Here is a 22,950-nt window from a genome sequence, read left to right on the forward strand (position 1 = left end):
GCGTTTTCGAGGTTTTCACATTTTGCCCTCTTCTGACCCCAAATGACCTTTGACCTCCACCAAAAACGATATTTTCCTTGTACTAAGCAACATGCCAAATATAAGATCTGTAGAGGTTATCTATCTTGAGATATCGAGTTTACAAGCTATGCCCCCCCCCCCCACACACACACACGACAAGTAGCATAGACTGCATATATACTTGCCTGCATATTGCAAGTAGGCTTAATAAAAAATACAGGTCTGCTATGTGGGATATTTTTTCCCCAAAAACTAGGGAGTTGTTCCATAACAACTCCCTGCCCAAACCACGGACCTCTGCAGCATACTTGTTCGATGTTATTGATGACAAGTTGACAGGTAAGTGTAACTCCCGGTGGGAGCTGATTGACAAGTCAGGTTATAAAATTCATGGGTCGAAGATAATGGAGATCCCATCGATGAATTTGATATGATCAATCCTTCAAACCGATATTGGCTGCGACTACTGCCTCTCGACGCGTTAAATTGAGCGGAACTTATGCAATCCGTAGTGCCACAGGTCACAGAACTTAATTGGTATCAACTTTTATCAATTGTATTCCGTTACATCTCATCAATTCTGTTGTTTGTACGTTCGGAATTTATTCTCTTAAGCAATCTTCATAAATTAAATTCCTGTAAATCCTTGTAATCGTTTCACGTCAAATTCCGACGAAAGACAAATGTTTAATTTTGACTTTTGATAGAGATCTCCCATGCGGCGGCTTACGATCCTGAAGGGGGGCAACTATGTTAATTTGTGAATATGTTCGTGAGACATTTACACTTACACATAACAAGCAGACGCGTCAAACATAAATCGTAAAAGTACTTATACTGCTTTCATCACAATGTAACACGTTTATGAGAACAAAGTTAGTTATATAACCGTGTTTGTATGTACATCTGTTTTGAAAATCGATATTTGGCAAGAAATTAAAATTAATTAATTAATAAATGAATAAAATAAGTGAAAGACAGTATACGAACGACTGGTATATTAGATTGAAAAGGTAGCTATTACTACATTCGGCAACGCTTTCTCCTGAACTGCTAAAGCACAATTATGGGTTTAATGTGAAAACTTTGGCTGTCGAGATGAGTTCCAAGTACTCAAGGTGTTTACATATTTAGTACTTGAATCATTGTTGCTTGGTTATCCAAAGTAGTACTTCGACGCCCTCTCCCCTTACAGCCATCCCCTCCCCTCCTCCACCCCAACCCGTTGATAATTATGTTGGTTTTTATATGCTCTCTGCTGAAAACTTTGTGATTGTGTGATCTATGTCGATGATACAGTACTAGAGTATAGGCCTTATGTATTACAGGGGAGAAGTAACCATGCATGGGACAATATAGTTACAGGGCAATCAGTTTACACGTGCAGTTACTTTAACGTAAAAATAACATGGAAATGTATCACGTGATACTACAGACGTTATTAGTTGATGTGGACGGAAGTCAGCTATTTAAATCTACCCGTATGTAAACACACTTCCTGGTAAAGACTACAATGATTATCACATGCATGTGTGTATCGCGCGATGGTACACATTGAAAACTTCGTTGTAAATAACGATTTGACATTATTCCTGGCAAATATACCTTTGAAATCTGATCCGCCTATTTACGTTTATTTTTCATTCTTGAAATTTCACTTTTACTAAGAAATATATATATACTGAACAATCGAAACCGCCGCGATGACGTCATGTCAAGGTTTCATCAAACTTCTTTAAAATGTCAAGTATGACGGTCCGCAGTTCATCATAACACGCTTGGAATACGTCTTGTAAACAGTGCCTCCTCTTTGCCTAGGGACATCAGACCATGCAAAGCGAGAATCGACCCCGTACCGATACACAACACAAATACACACATAATTTTGTTCTCCGAGGTTAAGAAGGAACTTGTTGCCTGCAGCGGCTACTTTTTACTTCTCTCCGTCGGTTAATCGCCCTCCGTCTATTGCTTTCAACTCCTTCATCTGACATATCTCGTATCAATCATTAAACTTCATAGTCACTTGGCAAACTTGTCCATGTTTAAATTCTTATATCATCTTTGTGTGTTGCTATTTAACGAAACATCATTAATTTAGCAGTGAAGTGGTTTAATTTTGTGGATTTTTGTCGACAGGGCAGGAATACAAACTATAAAGCTTTATTCCCAATAATTTCCTCGAGTTTCTTGGCTGCGGTACTTCTGACGGGATCAACGATTTCTTTTGAACAGTGAACTGAAAGAAAGGTAAGGGGAAATATTGCCAGAAATGTCTTTTCATATATATGTATTGTATATCCTTAGCTAAATGCGTTTGCAACTTACTTGTTTCGACAAATGCTAGTCTATTTTCAAACTCTCAGCAGAAAGTATTGTTCTATCATTAAAATAGTTTCAATAGTTTGAGAATCTGCTGATTTACACAAAAACACACTGTAGTAAAACCTACCATGGGCCGTTGTTATTGCAGTGGAGGGCCCATGCAGCCTAGATTATTTATAGCCATTGGGACTCGAAGCAATATTGTATAACTGTTGAGACTAAGTAAGGTATATAAAATAACTCCCGGCTAATTGCCTAATTTGTGAAGAAAGATAAGAAGTTAATAATTTTACCGTATCTGCTTATGTTTACCGACATCTTCTTTACCAAATCTAATGACAAAATAAACCAAACTCAGAATGTACCGTAAATAATAGAATCTACGAATTCGGGTCTTTAAGACAAAATATAGTATAAGAGTAAAAACATGTACATCCGAGACCACATTCCGAACTAAATTATCAGGTTGGGACGTATTACAAATGTTTTCTCAGTTAGCTGTATATACATATACTTACACACACACAAACACACACATATATTTTTTTCAAAACAATTTTTTTTTTGCAACTAAAGTACAAGAAAAACAACGAATTAAATTTTCGTCAAGATCAACATTTTTTGGACCTCGTGGCTCAGTTGTGTTAATTAGAAGTTATTCTATTAAATATGTTATCTTCTTAATGATCTTCCTGTCACCATCGATGTTTATTGTTGTCAATATAAAAGTAATTTCAGTAGTCAGACCGTTTTAGAAAAATGTCTAGGTCGGAGAATGTATGTTGTCGTTGTCGTTATTTTACATAGGCCGAACTTCCTCCTTCGAAATATGTTTTCAAATCTCCCTGAGATTCAAATTTATGACACATCCACAAGCTTCTATCCCACTTTCGTGTACCCAGATGACTGATCTTTTGTGCTTCAACTGTGAAAATCAACTTAAATTTAGCGAACGCCACGAAATAACTTCCCTCTGTTAAAGCAAACGTTTTTCTTTGGGCTTATACGTATGTTACTTTTTATTTCCCTCCTTATGATTCCCTATCTACATGTAGGCCTACGTATTGTTTCAGTACTAACTAACCTTGTAGTCCAAACTGCCTTTCGCCAATACCTATTTAGGGGGTCCTAAAGCTTTTCCGGGGACGGGCAGATAGAACTTATTTTCTAAAAATATAACTTCGGATCAATTTTTGGGGCCGAAATTACTTTGTCTTCATTGTTTTAAGATAAACTTAAGGATTTAGTGGGCAAATGAAAATCATTGTTATATAGGGATTTATGTCATCGACATTTGGAAATTTACCAAAATCAACTCAAAAATCTCTTTTAATTGTCATCTTTCGTCATTCGTTTTTTTTTTTGTATATTTATTTATTCATTTTTTGGTTGCTTAATGGACACACGGGTGGTCCTAGAAACCATCCCCTCTGGCTAGTCAAGTGGTTATTCACCTAATCTAGATGAGTTTCAGTGAGACAACAGAAATATTGCCAATGGCTACCGTCAAAGCATATGTGTGTAACTGATGACGGTTTGTATATTTAAAAGTCAAAACAGTTATACCCGTTTCTCAGAGCAATACTTCCAAATTTCAAGAGGGGCTATGACACGGATGTTGATGTATTTCGCCTACGGATCAGTTCCGCCTACGGGGTATCGTCTCCGTCTCATGAGACAGGGTGAAGAAATCAATGTTTTGTTAAAACTTTACAACATCAAACAAGCAAACTTTGTTTCAACCTATATGGTTTTTCCGAGAACGTTAATGGACGTGTTAAGTCCGTCTTTCGACGCAGATGCGAACAATATATTCTAGAGTTAAATATCGGTTATGAAAACGAACGTGACATCAGGTTTCACGTAGCAATTTACGGCGCCAGTGTAGACCATGAACATTGACACTGCAACAGAAAAGAAAGAATTATGAAAGGATAGCTTAAGGCACAATCATTCATAGGCGTAGGAGCCTCATTTGATTTGGGGGGGCTGTAACGACTTGCCCGAAAAATATAACCAAAATTTTTTCGCGCGCTCCGCGCGCGTTCCACATGTTAATGTGCATATCATATAGGCATCCATCAGTTATTACATCACCTGCCAATAACATAAAATCATTTTCCTTGTTATTAATATAATAATATAAGTTTAACCATTGAAAAACACATTGTAAATTCTTCATCTTTCACTAGGTGCCAGTGGCGGAGCTAGGGGGTATTGGTCAGGGGGGGGGGGAGAGAATGGTCTGTAGGGGCGCTTTTGACACTATCTAAGCGGAGCGCCACCACAGGTTGGCGCGGAGCGTACAGAAATTTTTTGAGTAAAGTTACTCCCTAGATCGTCGGAAATGACCCTTTCCGGGCCTTGCTAATTTGCAGATAAACGAAGAATAAATAGGTGTCATCGCCATTTGTCAGAAAATTGCACCAACAAAATGTGACAAATGTCAATAGGTATTTGAGAGCACAATAAAAAGTCAATAATCGCGAATAAGTAAAAAGTGGTAAAAAGCTGAAAGGCGCCAGCAGTCCATTTGAGTCCGTCAGGGGGACATCTGCCCCCTTTGATTGTATGGACGCTCCGCCACTGGTAGGTGCCCGAAAAATTCTCAGCATATTGCCCAAATTTTCACCAAAAAAAATTGGAAAAAAAATGCAAATTATTATTCTTTCAGTAGGTGCCCGAAAAAATTCTCAGCATAGTGCCCGAATTTTCACCAAAATATTGAAAAAACACATTGTAAATTATTATTCTTTCAGTAGATGCCCGAATAATTCTCAGCATATTGCCGAATTTTCACCAAAAAAAATGAAAAACACATTGCAAATTATTATTCTTCCAGTAGGTGCCCGAAAAATTCTCAGCATATTGCCCGAATTTTCACCAAAATATTGAAAAACACATTGTAAATTATTATTCTTTCAGTAGATGCCCGAATAATTCTCAGCATATTGCCGAATTTTCACCAAAAAAAATGAAAAACACATTGCAAATTATTATTCTTCCAGTAGGTGCCCGAAAAATTCTAAGCATATTGCCCGAATTTTCACCAAAAAAATTGGTTGGGGGGGGCTGCAGCCCCCCAGCCCCCCCGCCTCCTACGCCTATGCAATCATTGTATGGTCCATCAGTGCATGCAGGTGTAACATATATATCACTTAACGGCTACGAAAAATATGAATACCACAGACTGACCCATCCATCAAACTGGCTGGACTATACTAGGTTAAGTCAATAGAAAAAAGAAAAAAAAATTACGAAATCCGTCCTGCACTCGTTGAATGGATAAAATATGTAATGCTTAAAATTAAACTTTACACATTTAAGTATGAAGTCTAGCAATATAAGACACGTTAGGTATGGAATTAGCCCGAAGGTATGTGAGTGGATTAAAAGGTTATATAGCTAATCCATTTCGGCAAACGACTCAGAACTTTCGACAACTGCAGGCTGTAACTGCAAGCAAACATATCATCGGCCGGAAGTAAAACCCACTGTGTGTTGAATATAAAGCTATGATTGAAATGAAAGGTTTTGAATGTAATTAAGGTATTAAAATATTATATGGTAAATTATGGAGAAAAGTTGAAACAACAACATTTGTGCCTGTTTTCGATGAACAACTGTTATCCTCGGGTAATGAATGAAACAAGAAACTGTTAGTGCTTTAGTTATTCCAATATTCAGTTAGCCCAAATAAGGACAAAATGTTTGGCTAACGAGGAAAGTTGAGCTTCATAGTTCAACATTATTGAATATCGTTACCATGTAACAATGCAATCCTGACCCCAAACAAACAGCACACACAAGGAGAGCTTTCATTAGCCTTTACCCGCCACACGGTACGTGTAAAGTGTGATATGCGTGTGTATTAATTTGCGTATGGTTGTCTTGATCCAATCTACGTCACACACAGTTCCAATGATGAACGGGTTCAATTGTGGTATATAAGTATTGCTCAATATATTCAATATTTTTCTCATCGTCACCAATTTTCTGTAGAAGTTTAATGGACGAGCACCCCAAATCTAAAATGTAAGCTAGACGAGTTTCTACAGACTCGATTCAACGAGCTCCGTTGTTTTGCCAATTATGAATTTCGATAATATAAAGCAGGAAGATATGGTGGTACAGAAGCAGTGTTACCTAGTTTAATTTTCAAAGAATGTGAATTGGAATTGACAGTTGCCATGGGGACGGCTCTATAGAGAAGTGGATTTCACCCTTATCAAAGAGTGACGTCACATTAGTATGTGTTTGACATTACAATACCTTAATTTTCGCACACACTCATTTCGATCAGAAAATTGAGTTTTTCGCTCCTTGAATTGAGCAATGTCCTTATACATAGTTTAAAATTCCACATTTAGTGATGGCAATAATAGTATACCGTACAACCATTCCATGCATTGTATATTTAATACGTCATTCAAAATCATGTACCGGTATACAAAACTAGAGGTTTAGTACGTTTTTCATTATGATCAAATTTAATAAATATATATAAAGCTAACGAATTGATTAGAAAAGTATGACAGATGTAAATTCGATATCTCTACGAGATATGCCGTATTTAAATGAAACAATTAAGCATCCATATTTGTACCTGTAATATAATCATTTTTTTCGTGAAATTATCAAAATTGTTTGCGGCTGTAAACTTGCGACAGTGTTTAAACTACAGTCTGACCTTCATTGTGTCTCACAACTCTCTTGAGAGAGTCGATACTCTATTTTAGACAAGCATTGTTTGCGTGTGAGACAATTGTTACACCTGAGCTATCTTTACAAGCTACAAACAGGACCATGGAATTATAAATTAAACAAGGTGAGTATATCACTCTCAACGGATTAGAGCAACAGACGTCGGCAACATCAGACGCCAAGATGGGTTCGGTCTACAAAGCACCTCCCAGGGTCCCCTCGACATATATTTATAGCTATGCATACATAACTGAGTTCCATATATTATAGACAAAGATGAAAAAGAAAAGGAAAAGAATTATCGTATACAGATCTAAGCCTCGTTGAACTGTTGTTATAGAAATTTTCGATGCTACTTTTTTGTCTCAGTATACTATCGCATTTCCGCTGCTATATGTCTCTCTTTCGGAGCGACATTGCATTCTCGATGCTATCGCTATTTCGATGCTATCACGTTCTTCCTATCTTACGACACATTGTCACACCGTGTGCAGTAGCACTGTAGTTCATTAGCTTAATTAAAGTCAAGTGTTGAGTTAAAATAATAAAGATTTTTTTTTTTAAATGGAACCGAATTGCTTCCTGCATGTAATTAAAAAACAATATTTTGAAAGTAATTTGACATACGTGTGGCAACATTTTTGAAACGCATGAAAATGAGTAGGCCTAATTGCTCGTTTATGAATATTGATTGATTAACGTATAATATAGCAGGTCGTGACACTGTCTCATGGAATCAATGAACCACAAACTACCAATTTTCAATCTACTGGCCGTTATAAGAAAACTTATAAGTTACTAGTAAAAACTCTGTATCATAGAATTCACCAAATTTGCGCTGGGAATGATGGAATTAAAGACAATTATAATTTACAAATGAAATGATATAGAAAATAAATTATGTGTTTGTGTATGAGTGGGCTAGGGGGGGGGGGGGATTAAACGGTTACTAATACACAATAGAGGGCGCCAAACAGTTTGAAACACATTTTAGATCTCTTACATAATTCAGTGATACCTATATATATAAATATTGCATAACTTAAATTGAACAGAATTATCCAAACGTATACTAACCCAATACAATAGCATGTACCTTTAAGAAAGTACAAACAACCTCTCTAGAGCAGCGATGTATTATCACATGCCCTACTTAAATAGTAACCTCTTAATAGTTTCTTGGAAGCCTAAATCCCTCCTATATTCTGGTCATTCACTTTGACCTATTTTGAACTCCTTTAGCGTCAGGCTTCTGCAGTTGTGTTGTTTATGCACTCGTTCTGAAGGGGGTATAATTCATATTCCCCAAACAAAATTACTCGAGTGAAAAACGTTTTTCATGAAGTCACCGTTGGGTATTTATAGGTCTATTGTTTCAAGAGAGTAGTTATTAATGCAGTTGCATAATTTATAGTACAAGTATACATAGGCTGAAACCGTTATGGTTATACCAGGTAGTTGTTATGAAACAACTCCCTGGTTATACCCGCCTCTGTGCTATACGGGAGGGTCGTAATTGTGTTTAATTTGGTATCCATAAAGAGAAACAAAGAGTTGACCGTGAGCGTCGCTTGATGGTAGCCTACATGTATAGGCTTTAATTCAGACAAGACATGCCTTGCTCATTGTATGTAAAGGAATAGATGAGACCACAACTAGTGTTACAGACTCATGAAAAAATAGATGTTCAGACAATATAAAAGGTGTTTGAAGGTGGCAGTAAATAAATATTGGTGAAATTTAAGCATGATTGCTTATTATTTCACTGTTAATCATATTATTGGGTCAAGTACAGATGAAGTTGAAAGACACAAACGATTCCAAGGTTCGATCAAACAGAGCCAGGGGGAAAAGAAATGGGAAATTTGTGTTCGGGTCCAGTGTCAATGTGTAGAGTTAATCTACTTCTATACCATCCTTATTGATAGGGAAAATTCATAATGTTTCGCCCCGTTTTCTTCCAAAAATTATAGTTGATATAGGCCTATATAATTAGAGTAGATTCGAAATTAGACCTGTTTGTATAGAGGCATGTGTATATATTCCATCATATAACCATTCCAAAATGGAGCTGAATATAGCGTTGTAAATCGAATGCGGCAAAAATTCTAACAAAAGAAGAGCATTTTGCCGAAAAACCTTGATAAACACCTGTAGCATGTACTATACGGGCTATAACCCCCACAACGGTCTTTTGCTATAACGCGCAGAGAAGGCGCCGTGGCTATTATTGGAAAGGGCATATCGATCTGGTCATGGTTTGCGCTACCAAGTCGAGCCGTGCTCACAATATGTAAGAAAACATGAGAAAATATAATGTATATGTAATATTGCTCATAGTAAATTCGCGTTCTCAAACGCCAAGCGTTCAAAGGCGTTGTTCTCCTGTTCTCATCTGCGAGAATAGTTGTTGTAGTAAAGGATCGAAGTTCTATAGCGATTTTATGAGCGAGATATTACAGTATATCGGAAATTGATCCTTACAATGTTGTAAAATACGTATCATTGTTCGGGCCGTACAATTCTATTATATTGAAGGACTCTGTACGAATCAGAAGAATAATTCATTTCACATGCGAGTCTGCGCGACACTATACTAGCGCCAAGTTGATGCTAGTTTCAGTGAACTCACTGAGTGCTGTGAGGCGTTGCAATGAGGAGCATTGCACTTACGGCTTTTGATTATGTTGGCACTAGACTACTAAGTTTTGGGTGAGGGTGGGGGGCGGGGGGAGGCAGAGTGGGATGGGATCCAGGATGATGTAGGGTGGATGGGGTCTCGAATTCCAACAATTTGGGTCAGTTGTTTACACGAGTAAACTTGAAAAAAAATATATAAAATAAAGATCAGAACAATATGCAGCGGGCAAGCCTTTAGTGTCCGTATCGCCTGATTAATACAAGATTGTGGGCATACCGGTATTTCTTTTCACTTTTTTTTATTTTCGATATGTATGATCAAGATCCACTTTCAGGAAATTTTCTTTTGAAACATGCATGTTCCTGGTAGGTTTCTTATCTGCCCGCGCTAAGTAATTCTTCATTGCACCTAGCACACTGACATATAAATCTACCTTCCCCGAGAAAATGTCAAGTTATCCATGGCCGTTAGTTACATCGACAGCTGAACATTAAGACAATGAACCGATGACAGGTTCTTACTTCAGCTTCTGTATATCCATATGTCCTTCCCATCCGTTTGGCGCCTTTCTCCGCTGACTGTCAATTGCATTCTACCTAATAATACCAAAAATTGTACCGAACGAACGAATCTAATTTTAGATTCACAAATACCTTGATAGAACTTAAAAAGAAGAGGAAAAGATACACTGATGTGGGCGTAATACGATTCCACTCCGAGGAACGCCCTTCGCTTTTTAATCATCAGCTTTTCATCAAATTCATTGACTCATCACTCATATTTATGACCTTGGAAAATGTATTTTCCAATCTGGTGACCAAAACGGAAGATTTGACATGCTAAATCAACAGAGCTATCACTTCCCCCTTCTATTTTAGGTCGTTTCTTTCATATTAGAGAAACTTTAGTAACAGGATCTTTAAAGCAAAAGTTAAGAAGTAGTTTATATCGTCCAGTTTGATAATAACACTGTTTTCCGTCTGTAATTAATTGGTATAGCTGAGTGAAAATTATCTAGTACGGTCAGCCCTAGTTATCTGATGGTGACCCAAGTATGCAGGAATGTATGAATATTCATATACGGAATCACAACAACCAGTGTTATGACTCTATTGCACATCGCATGCACTTTGCTAGCATACAGCTCCGTACAGAATACGTTGTACGGTATTGCCATACGAGCTATACACTGTTTACAATATATAGTACACATACTGCAATGCGCAACTAAACTTCGCTTAGATGAAGTACCAACGTTGGCCTAACTGTAAGACAGTATAGGCCTACGGATTAATACATCAACATAAGTCACAAACGTATTGTTAATTTACGACAAACTGTCACGAAAGTTACCGAGGTTCTATTTCGTGTCTTTTGTGTGTTATTTCTCAATTATTTTCATATCTGATACACATTTGACGGGTGTCTTTTATTAATTTAACGTTAATGGTAAGTCTGCGCTGGACAACAAACATCGGCTTTTCAAATAGACCAGCCTAGGCCTAAAATAGCCTAACTTCAGGACCAGCCTAAGTTGCATTGCAACTTCAGGTTCGACTAAGGCATAACTTGGGCAAGCCCTATACTTTCTTCGTCGGTTAGGGTATGAACTCATGGTTAATAAAACTTAATAAATATTACATGATAGCAAAAATATCAGTTTGCTCAAGTTAGCCTTACCAATTAAGTAGTATGAGTAGACTAGCCTAGGCCTGAGCCTATATCACATAGGCCTACATAAGCTAGGCCTTGGTCTATAAAAGTTGTAGGTTATCAGGCAATTGCATAGACCCTAAACAGTAACAGACTTATATCTTACTTGCCCTCAAATTAATATGATTCAAGGCATAAAAGTGAAAACCAGCATGCACTTGATACTTTCATACTGTATAAAACTAAAGCTTAATCACAACAAATCCCTGTAGTGTAAGGATAAGGCAAAACAAACTTGGATGTATCTTCATTACAAATTTATGTTGCCACATATCTGCATGCTATAAACGTCTTTTGGTGTTACGCAGGGCTAACTTCTATAGTATTAAAAGAAAAGAAAAGATTTATAAAGGCCCATTATCTAGAAAAAAATGTGCATTTGTTGTCCAATGAGAATAAAATATAATGAAAACCATATTACTGGGTTGCTTTCCTTTAATAATAGAAGCAGTTAAAACAGCGCTTGGTATTCACTTTTGCACCCTCAAAATTATGAATGTCACCTGATATTTTTCAAGTAGTCATCTTCCTTTGATTGTAACTATGCATATATGTGCACTTTCGTTCTATTTACTTGCAATAAATTGAAATAGCTGAAAGTATTTCATTTTCACCATCAAAGCATTTTCCATTATCTAGAGAGATATTTATTTGGCTAAGTCAATATTCCTGCATGACTGGGCATAAGTTACTACCTCTATCAAATAAAATATACTTCCAAAACTTAAGAGATTAAACATTTCAGATCTTCTTGTTTCCCTACAGAATGGCAAAATAACCAGTCTATGCAACTAGGTTGGTAGAACACCACCTACGACGAAACACCATGAAAGTTACGGTGTGTTTTGGTCCAGTCAAGATCATCGTTCCTTGTGGAGATGGTGCCCTTACTGTACAGGACCTCATAGAGAAATCTATACAACGATACAGGAAAGCATTGGGAAAGGTAGGTCCAAGTGTTATGGTTAGAAATTCTCTATTAATAGCCTGGATACTCTAAATCAGATTTGTAGTGAGTCTGTACTCAAACAAGTTTGCATTCTAGCGATGTACCTGTATTCGCTCCTTGAGGATTTGTACTCATACTCAAGTTATTTCCAATAGCATCGGAACTAATATAAAAGTTTATACTCCTGCATAGGGCCTTGTACTCATACTTATACCCATGCTGCTGTACTTGTGCTATAAGTCTTTTAGGATGCATTATAACAGGGATACTTGTTCTGATGGGTGAAGTAAGCCTATTGTCCTATTGGAAAGGAAAAACACTTAACACTTCTTCCAGGATACTTTAGAAATCTCTGCAAGCTGATTACTGAGAGAAGGTTTGCTTTAAAGCTGTATTTTGCACCTACAGTACTTAACCTTAATCTGAAGATATCATGCAAAGTGGTTATCAAGACTCATATGTTCCTGGAAAAGTTATCTGCATACATGTTCAGTCAACCAAAGTCATCCCAGGAGCAAATAAATTGGGCAAAACTTTTAAGGGATACCAATGAAAAACTTCAGAATTAATTAAATTGTGCCTGTTGTTCATTAAAAGGTTTCTGTTCTGGAGTAAATATCCATGATTAAGTGGTTGGTGCAGCTTCAGTAAAATTGATATAGGCTTAGTGAAAGTCACCTTGCCATTATAAAAAGTATTTAAAACCATGGAATCGAATGGAAGTTTCAGAACCAGGTAATAACAAGTTGGGCAGGTACCTGGATTACCTGATATTTGGTGCACCAGTAACATCAAAATTAGCCACTTACCTGAGAGGTTTGTAAATGAAAAAGAAAAGAAGTAACCCACACATTAATTTTGTGGAAGAAATAAAATTTTGTATTTTGACTGATGATGTACTATCACTTGAGATCTCTTGGTTAGAATGCAGGGCATCCAGTTATGTGTGAATATTACTTATTCAAAGTGATTCCAGGTATAACCTGATTTTAACCTGAGCCAGTTTTCATACATGATCATCACACTGCTCAAGTTTTAAGTATGCTGTAGTAAGACTTCTTAATCCACCATCATGTTAAAAAGAGAACAATTTATTTACTTTGTTCCTCGCTTACCTGTCTCCTCACAACCTTAGCACCTCATTCTACCGTGTCTAGTATGCTCTGGTAATCTTTTAACACTGTGCACCCTCAGCAACCGGCTCCTCCGGTCGTTGCCCTTCCTTCTCATTCTACCATCCAAAGTGTTTACACATACGTTTTCATAGTGGATATAAAATTTTACGGAAATTGCCCGGAATACATTGGATTGTATATATAAACCAGTAAGATTTATCATAACCAAAAATACCATCTAAGTTGGACTCTTGTCTTGTGATGTTGCAGAATGAAGTACAAAGATGGGAAACTGTTATTATATTTAATATCCTCTTTCTTACCGAACTTCCAACCTTCCCCTCCCCAAATTCATGCTGTGTTTGAGAAACAATAATGCTAGTATCACCACTCAATTCAGCAACACTTCTAGAGCACATTGTAAGGTGATGTACAGTAGTGCCTGGTAGTTTCTGCTGCTGGTTCTTCAATAAGCCTAATTAGTCTGTAACAGTCTGAACAGTTGGTGGGAAATAACTTTGGAATGTGCTTGCACTTTTTCTAAGACACTGAACTTTCGAATACGACATGTGGGTCATTTTGTTCAGTTACTACAACTGATTGTTTTCTTTCTTTTGCACATTTTGCAGGAGATGAAGTCACAAATTCTCTGTGATTGTAAAAGTGATGAAAATGTAACATATTTAGTTATTTAAGAGCGCTCATAGATTACTAGTCTCTCCAATGTGTGCTTTCTTACCCTATACCATGTTGCAAACCTTAGCTGTAATGAAGAACTTAGTGATTTAATTCACTGTTTTTTAACTGTCTCAACTCAAAATCTACATTCTTTATAAACAAGGAAACTTCAAAGAATACAGTTAGTCATCAGGGCTTGTAGATCAGCAGCGCCAGCGAAGAAAAACTTGATTCAGAACACACTCTTAGTTAATACAAACTGGGCTGATTAAAAGATGGTGAAACAGACATGTTTGTGTGGATAAATATTGATCACCAACAATTGCAAACTCAGGTGTTTTACTTTTACAATGATTTGAAAGGAAGATATTAGTGTGGCCTTCAAGTAGGTCAGTGATGGCACAGTACTAAAACATTTATCATTTGTGGCACATCTGGAAGATCCATAAGGTATTGGTGGTTGTATTGCATTTCTGTAATAATCAGGAAGAATGCACAGGATTCAAAAGATAAAGAAGAGTCCAGACAGTGACACAGTTATTATCAGAACATGCACTGTGTCTGACTGCCACATCGAAATCCATTGGGCCTGGGAGATTGGGAGTTGAACGCTGCTAATTGATGGGTTTACCTGAGAGCTGCCGGTACAGCTGTATAGTATTTACAGATCAAATGCAGTGTCTTACATTAACAACCAAGTAGGCTATAATTTAGTACTGTAATTACTCACACACCCCTATGTAGTCAATTGCTAGTATGTGCAATATGGTACCAATTACTCTATGTGTATCTGGTTCATGCTAATTAGCCAATATCTATGCATAATCTAGTAGATAATGCCTTTAGGGAGTTGCCTAAGGATTCAGACACAACTCTTACTCTTTGAGACAGTACTCATCCAAAATCTGTCAAACTGTAGTAATTAAGCTTCTTTATTGTATTCCTACAGTAGACGACATTTCGATCTTTTGAAAGAAAACAAAGAAAAAGGTTTTTATCTCAAGATTCCATAATTTATTTTGTTTGTTTTGAAAGTTGGTGTCATATGACTACTCCTCAGTCCTGACAGTTGAATATCATTGAATACTCACACACACATTAGAGGTTGGCAGCTCGGTATTGGTTTTACTCTTTGAAGAAAGAAATAGTGAAACCTATAGTCTTTGGAGATACTGGGAATCTTTGATAGTGACATTTTTGCATTCACCGTACATTAGGGGAAAACATTCCAAAGGGTTGGTTCTGTATTTAATATTCACAGCTGTCAACTATGTCCTAATTGCAATTTTATTTGGTTTTTCAGTAAAGAAAACATGACTGTAAGCCTGGTAAAAGTCAAAGTCCTCTCTGTGCATTTTGACTCTAGATGGCAAGGATTGAAGTGATGTGGTGGTGATTATTAACCATCAGGGGTCTCAATGTGTGATTATTGCAATTCCTAGTACTGTACTACTGTCAAATGTGTCAAAAACTAGTTTCAACTGACCAGAACTTAGCAATGGGATTCCATCAATTTCTAAGTTAACAAATCTGCTGTCCTGTTTTTATATATATATGCAAAACTACATTGCTTTCATCTACTACAGTGTGTTTGTACAAGTCATACTGCTAGGCATGCTTCATGACACTCATCATATGGTCGGTCAGAGGAATGTTTGACAATCTGTTAAGAATAGTGTTAGATACACTTCAGTGAACTCCCATTCTACATGAAAGTGACTGACTGAAGGGTGATGCTGGAGGGGGGCAACTGAAGCTCTTACAAATTACTGACCTGTGTGTAATTACTCTACATGAAAAGTTACCTTTGTGTGTGGAACTAGTTACAGACCATGAAGTTAGGAAGTGGTAAGTAACCTGGTCAGGTTTAAATCCGAGGAAAGTGAAATTAACTGATGATGCATAAAATGTCCACACTTCACATCTTTCACATGTCAGGTTGATATGTCCTGCATGGTCCATTTAACATATCTGTATAAAATGACCCTCAAAGGGAAGTAAGGTGTCATGTGCCAGAGGCTCTAACAAACAGCAGCTGGTTTTCTTTTCTAACTACAATACAGTAAAGCTGACAAAGGTTACAGTATCATGTGTGTTGGACCATGGTGGTAAAACAGTTTTTACCTCCATAGTTGGACCAGGGAGCTGCTACTCTAACAGCTCCCTGTTGGACTTACAGTATGACAGGAATGAACTTACAGTAGGACAAGAATGGACCTACAGTAGGACAGGATTTGACCTACAGTAGACGTGTCATCCATGATTGCACATTACTTGACTAACTGTTAGCATTGGTTACATTCATGACCATTCTGAGCATCTGAGCAATACATCTATGATCTACCCCACCACAACCATTAACCTGTCTCCACTCTCCCATTTTTCCATCTTGATAAATACTTCATTGGTAACATATTAATGTTCAATTTTCACCCTTACGTTTATTTCAAATGTCTCCATGTGTTAAACAATAGCACTAGAGTAGTGTACTGTTCACAGATTGGTGGCATTGAAATTAAATTTAAGTTTAAATGTCTTCATTCTTTGCAAAACTGTAGTAACTCATTCAAAGAAGCCATACAGTGATCTCCCCTCCTTCTCTCCCTCCCTCCGATCCTTCCCCTCCCCTCGCTCCCTCCCTCCTTCCCCTCCCCTCGCTCCCTCCCTCTTTCCCTTTCTCCCAAATGGGAGATACTGTACCTGACATTACAAGTAAGTTAAGCTAAGTCGTGTTTCTTGCTGCTACAAAATCAAACACAAAAGTATCCTGCCTCAGACTTCTGTGAAAGTTAATGCCTGGGATAAAACTGAACAGTTCTGGAGTTCAGACTTGTAAGGTTTATTTTGCATTCCAGTCCACCAAAGGCAGGTCCCAGTTGTGGAATGGAATCTGTTAAGGTCAAAAATTGTGTGCAAGTTGTACTTGACCTTTACAAGTCAATTTTGATAATTATACCAGCTCTACTGCCTTTACTAGTATAGGCTTGTAGGACTTCTGACATTGTACTACTACTGTGTGCATAACAACACTCTGGAATTGTTAATGTTTTTGGAATCTGGTACAGGATTCCATTCTGTATTACACACACCAAACGCAGCACAGTTAACGATGATACTGGATTAGTAATAGGATTTAATTAAAAACACAAGGGAGGGATTGGCTGAGAGTGTTGAATTTTATTTTGCAGGGTTGCAACAAAACGTCAACCAGGTTTACCAGTGTGAGGCTTTACTACATGAGACAAATCTAATATACAGTTTGTTTTCAATGTTTTGCAAAATCATTGTTGGCCACCAATGGTTTCATTGCATTTTCAACTTGTTTAGGACTCTCTTAATACTGTACATGTATTATAATCTCCTCAATGCTGAAATGTATACTTTGTTGTAAATTGTTACACTGAATAGTGTGAATAAAAAAAAACAAGTTTGTTTATTGGTCAATATTTCAAAACAGCCAGGCTTAGCTGTGTATTCTATTATTAGCGAACAATACTAAGAATTTTTTCCCTTGTGCACTGAAGATAAGCATCAGTTTAGATTAAAAGGCAACCTCTAGCGATCTTCTGCAAACCGAAGAACAAACCTAAAATGGTTGGTTGCACAGGGCTATACCATAGTATTAGAGAAGTACAGTAAATGGCTATCCAGCTTGGTACTGATAGATGACACATACCTACTGTATGCAATAACACTTGTTAATCTGCAGTCTACTACCCATGCAAGATTTCTCAATTTCATTTCTCGCAACAGTGCCCTCGTAAAAAGTAGCGGCCGGGGCATGTTAGCGTTACAAATATTGTCATGCTTGGGCTCGTTCTAGGGTCCTCCTACCAGGGTGGGATTGTTTTGGGTTTGTTGTCAAAATCATAATGAGATCTTCTGATATAGAAGTATGTATGACTTTGAAGCTGCAATGGTGACAGCTGTGCTATTGTGCTCTTGTTTCGCATACAGTGTGCGGTATGTTTCTGATCTGTCGGAAAGGTAAATCGGACTCGAGGTACACATGTGCTGTAACACAGAAGTGGGTGTATGGGGACGTTGGCAGGGCCTGCATATTAAACAAATTTAGAAGCCTGCAGCCTGGCTACAGCATGTACTGTAGGTCCCGAAGTATGTGAGTGCAAACATGTTGAACTGTATGTTTATGTTCATGTTTCTGCCGAAACACTCAGATGACTAAAGTATTGATGCTTTGACAAGAGTGCAACAATGGTCAGGGATCACTAACGGTCTGTAAATTTAAATAAATGAAATATGCAATTATGCATACATGTACATACTGCGGGATAGTAGTTACCATTAGTGATTGAAGGCCTAACCATAGTATGTCATGAGTGCCATGATTTCAGAACCTCTAATGGTTTGTTATAAGCTAACTAGCTAAGACTATCTGTCATGGTCTGAATGTTTTCATGTTCCAATATAATGTGCTCATTCTTTATAGAATGGCTGAAATCCGAGGGAAAAGCCTTGGTGTATTGTATTAATGTACAGTAGGGTAACTGTCAATGATGAGAAAGATGGTACAGCCGTTACCATAGAATCAACATTAGATCTTGTAAGATTCAATTGGCTGCTTCCTAGGGTAGCCAATTTTCTTTGACAAGATGGTGTTAAGGTTATGATACAGGATATTCATACAGTAGGACATGGTTGGTTGGAATTGTACATACTAAGTCAGCAGATGTTAATACAAGTCTGCAGTTGTCATCAGGTTAGTACTGTGAACTCAATACAACAACAGCACTGACAAATGTTCACACAGCGGCAGCGAACAACAGATTTTGGTAGCCTTCGAATTTGTTTTCCACTAACAGAAGCTAAATCCCAAGATTTGGAACTTTTTTGACTGATGAAGGAATTTGATTTTTTGATGTGAACCTATTGGAAACAGAGACTTCTCTTGTTTATATTGAAACTGTGTGAATGTTGCTGATGAGTCTGGTAGTCTAAGCTGGTTCTCTCCCCCTGGGGACACGGGTATCTCTTTCAATGGTAGCCAAAGTACAGGCTTACACAAACAGACCTAATCCGATTAATTTACAAAGCAAAACATTTTTCTTGATTTGTTGGTAATATGAGCTGCCAAGTGGGTGTTATCAATGATGGAGTGAAATGGATTCATTTCAGGGTGGTTGCTATTGGGAATCAACGACGACTCCCTGGATTATCGTAGTCAAAATTAAACAAGTTGAACCTTCCAACTAGTCTTGAAGCAGTTCCTACCCAATAGGCCTGTAGTATAGTGCACATAATTAAATAAGGGCTCTGAGATACATCAAAGGTTAAACACCTACTATGGTGATGTTTTGGGGTAGTTTATCAATTCACTTCAAGAAAAAGATGATGGATAATAGGATATGAAAAACATGAACAGAATATTCCAATTTCTATGTCCTGAATAGCAACCATTTCTGATGGTGGCGCTGAGTTACTTCAATCCAAACAAGACAGTGGTTTCATGCTACTGTACCTTCTAAAGGACTCATATTGATATGTACATTAATTAATATGAACAGGCTATGTCCGTTAAGTAAACTTGCAAGATAATGCTGAGGAATTGGCTACTGACAGAAAACCTGTTCTGAAAAGGTTTTCCCTTCCCAAACAAAGCAACTAGGATATATCTTATTCTCTCCATTTATCACCCAATATGTCTTGTTGCTGATACTGTGTACAAGCAGTAGTGCTGTAGAAAGGGTGGGGAGGGGGGGGGGTAAGGTAGGCTATTGTTGGATTCTTTGCAAATAAGTTTATAATATATTTATATCTGTGTGCATGAAACAGGACATGCAATACTGTATGTCTTTAGCTATACAATAAGTTAAGTTCTCTTTTTTCAAGTTGATATGGAAATCAAACTGCATCCCAGGCCCCCGATAAGACAAACTATTGGCAACTTTGTAGTTCCTCTTCCTTCCAAATGGAGAGTTAGATAAGACCAGGAGATAAGACCAGGCCTGGTAATAAGCTCTTTTTTTTTTGTGAAGCCTGCAACATACAGTACTGCATCCTCATCAAGCCTTTTACCTGCAGTATACAGGACTGCTCGGTTAACATGATAGTGGGTTCCCCGTCAGTTGAAATCTGTCATGGTTTCCTCTATGTACAGTACATTACTGTATGTATGGTTTTGTTATGTTTGTACATACAGCACATGTACAGTAAAGTATTTACTGTAACAAGATTAAATTACATGCTATGGCAGGCAGAGAGTTTGTACCTATTCTGTTGGTTGAAGGCCAGGCAGTGATAGCCTGTGAGAACGTTCATTTCAGGGGATATCTGTGACATCAGTGGATATTTTTCACCTTTTTGACTCTCTCTCTCTCTGTTACATAAAAAGTCTGCTGGTAGGATGTCACTATGTGTATCTATGGTGATGCTACTGTATATAGTGCTTGTTGCCTAATTTGACAGGTATCCTACAGTATCTACAAGACTGTCTGGGAGGCTTTAAAGCAGCAGAATTTACGGAAGATACCTGCTTGCTTTTCTGAAGTCACTTCAAACCCGTAGCACATCAAAACCAAGAACGCTGCTTTAATTTGCAATCCGTCCAAACAAAATATCAAACTCTTGAAAGTCCACTCCAGGTACTTGAGTCACAATTATTTGTGAATAGGCCATGTCAACACTGCATAAACATATATGCACAGATTTCAATGTTCTGAATAAACAAGTAGCCTAGTATCTTACATCCTGTAGTACTGAAGGAGTTTATTTAGCTGCTCATATGATAGGTGAATGGGTGGCTCATAGTTTTTGTTTTCTTTGGTATCCAGATCTATACTCCTTGTAGGTATCATGATGGTATTTGGGATACCCAGCTCTGTAACCATGTGGAAAACCATTTGATTCAGGACCAAAACCCAAAGTCACACCAGACCATGTAATAACCACCCATTCATTAGTTATCTATAGTATTTGTTTCAAGGAAATGTAACATAAATGGGTCTTTTAGTCTTGATTAAGAGTTGTCACTTGTCTATGCTACCATGGTACAGTACTACAGGGGTAAAATATACCTTTTAATATTTAATACTAACAGTGTCATTTCATATCACAAAACTAAAGCTGTGAATTAACTAGTACTCTCATTGTTGCCGGTGGTAACAGGGACAATCCTCCTCCAGTGGTTGGGCCTAAACACCACTGGAGGTGTTAACCCTAGAGGTGTTTAAATGATAACACCACACATAGCTGGCCTTAGCACCCACAGAGGTAAATGTGAGAACAACATAACATGTCATATCGAGCTGTTTAAATGCTTGTTTGCAAGGAGATTAGGTGTTCCACTAGTGTAATAGTATCATTTAGACCTAGTGTTGACAACTGAGAAGATAAACTAAACCTGTGATCGATTCACAGTGTGGTACAAATAATCTGTTTGCACTCATTATTCCATTACTGACCACAACCATTGTACAGTATGAGGTAGACCATGGAGACGTTTTTACCTCCATGGGTAGACTGTCCCAGCAATTATTGAACTGTGAGAAATCTGTGAGCCCGCACTGTTAAAAAACAAAACAACTTGTCTAACATTCCCTTTGACATAAAGCTTATCTGTGCAGTTACACCATGTTTTAATTATCTGTTAAGAGTTAGCATGCTATGACAATGCACTACAGTAGGTTGCACTGTATACTTCCTACTTATTGGATGAGTGGATAAAAGTTCCAGCATTTGAAGCAATGAAGGTTGTGTGTTCCTGCCTTAGTGGAAATCCAGAAAATATCCAGTTTTCCAGTATGAAATGGTCATTCTAATTGTGTAAAAAAAAAAAAATATGAAAAGTACTGCCAACTTCAGATGAGGGAGATGTTACCCTAACCCTAACATTCTCCCTGTTCAGCTAAAAAAAATCAGATAAATTGTCCTGTTGAGGTGTTACTGTACATTTGTTGAATGTTTTAGAACTGAAGATATAGTACTGTAGTCTGTATAATTCAGCTATATATGGCAATGCCCTTGTCTTACTTTTGATTTGTGTGAGAAAACGTGAAGTTAACATGATAAAACATTGATAATGCACCATTGAATCAAACATTATAGGACTGAGGGTTTGTTATGGTTGCCGTAGCATAAATTTAAATGCAATTTAAACATGAATTTTTGTAAAAACCACCTTCCAGCTCAATAGGTTTCATTCATGGTGTGACATGGAGATAAAACCTCTAAAAGTGACTTTACAAAAGTGTTTTCTTGATGATTGTTATTAGTTTGTGACTTCCTAATCAATCACTCGATCCTTGCCTTATATCATCATTCACTCTTTGTTGGAGTGCTAAGACATAGAGATACATATTTACTCTACTCTTGCTTACCTGTCTCCCCACAACCTTAGCACCCTTGTTCTACCGTGCCTAGAATGAACTGGTCATTTACTCCATATTATACAGATGACAAACTTTATATGCACTCCAATAACCACTGCAAACTGACAATATATTTATTTACTTTTCCTACAGGATGATCTTTACTGGGTCAAAGTTCACTCATTGCAGAGTCAGTCAGATGGGGGCATTCTGGATGGAGATGACCTTGTCAATGATGTTGCTGATGACAGAGAGAAAGTAAGTGTTCATACTTATCCACAGTTCCACACACCTAGTGATACAGTACAGGCTCTGAAACCCTTCCCCCCCCCCATCTCCTCCAGGTGGGGTGTGTGTCATAACCCCATTTGAAAATTAATCATGCCATAAGTGACAATGTCAAAAACAAGATCAAATTTGACTACAATAGAACCATATTGCAAGTGGGTGCCAGCAAATCATGTGAGGTGACTTCCC

At 37.5% G+C, this 22,950-nt stretch overlaps 1 protein-coding gene across 3 annotated transcripts in view; it reads left to right on the forward strand.

Annotated features, from left to right (window-relative positions):
* The first annotated feature begins 1,787 nt into the window (after positions 1 to 1,787).
* Positions 1,788 to 22,950, forward strand: part of LOC139959186 (partitioning defective 3 homolog) — a 54,250-nt gene continuing 33,087 nt past the window's right edge. For 2 of the 3 annotated variants that reach the window (XM_071956788.1, XM_071956790.1), the window contains exons 1-3: positions 10,898 to 11,140; positions 12,170 to 12,350; positions 22,627 to 22,731. In XM_071956788.1, the coding sequence (XP_071812889.1) occupies positions 12,231 to 12,350; positions 22,627 to 22,731 (225 nt within the window). In that variant the 5' untranslated portion in view covers positions 10,898 to 11,140; positions 12,170 to 12,230. Of the gene's footprint in view, positions 2,272 to 10,897; positions 11,141 to 12,169; positions 12,351 to 22,626; positions 22,732 to 22,950 lie in introns of those variants that run through there. The other variant, XM_071956789.1, reaches the window with a different exon arrangement.

This window comes from Apostichopus japonicus, chromosome 18 (assembly GCF_037975245.1).
Source record: "Apostichopus japonicus isolate 1M-3 chromosome 18, ASM3797524v1, whole genome shotgun sequence".
NCBI classification, from domain to species: Eukaryota; Metazoa; Echinodermata; class Holothuroidea; order Aspidochirotida; family Stichopodidae; genus Apostichopus; species Apostichopus japonicus.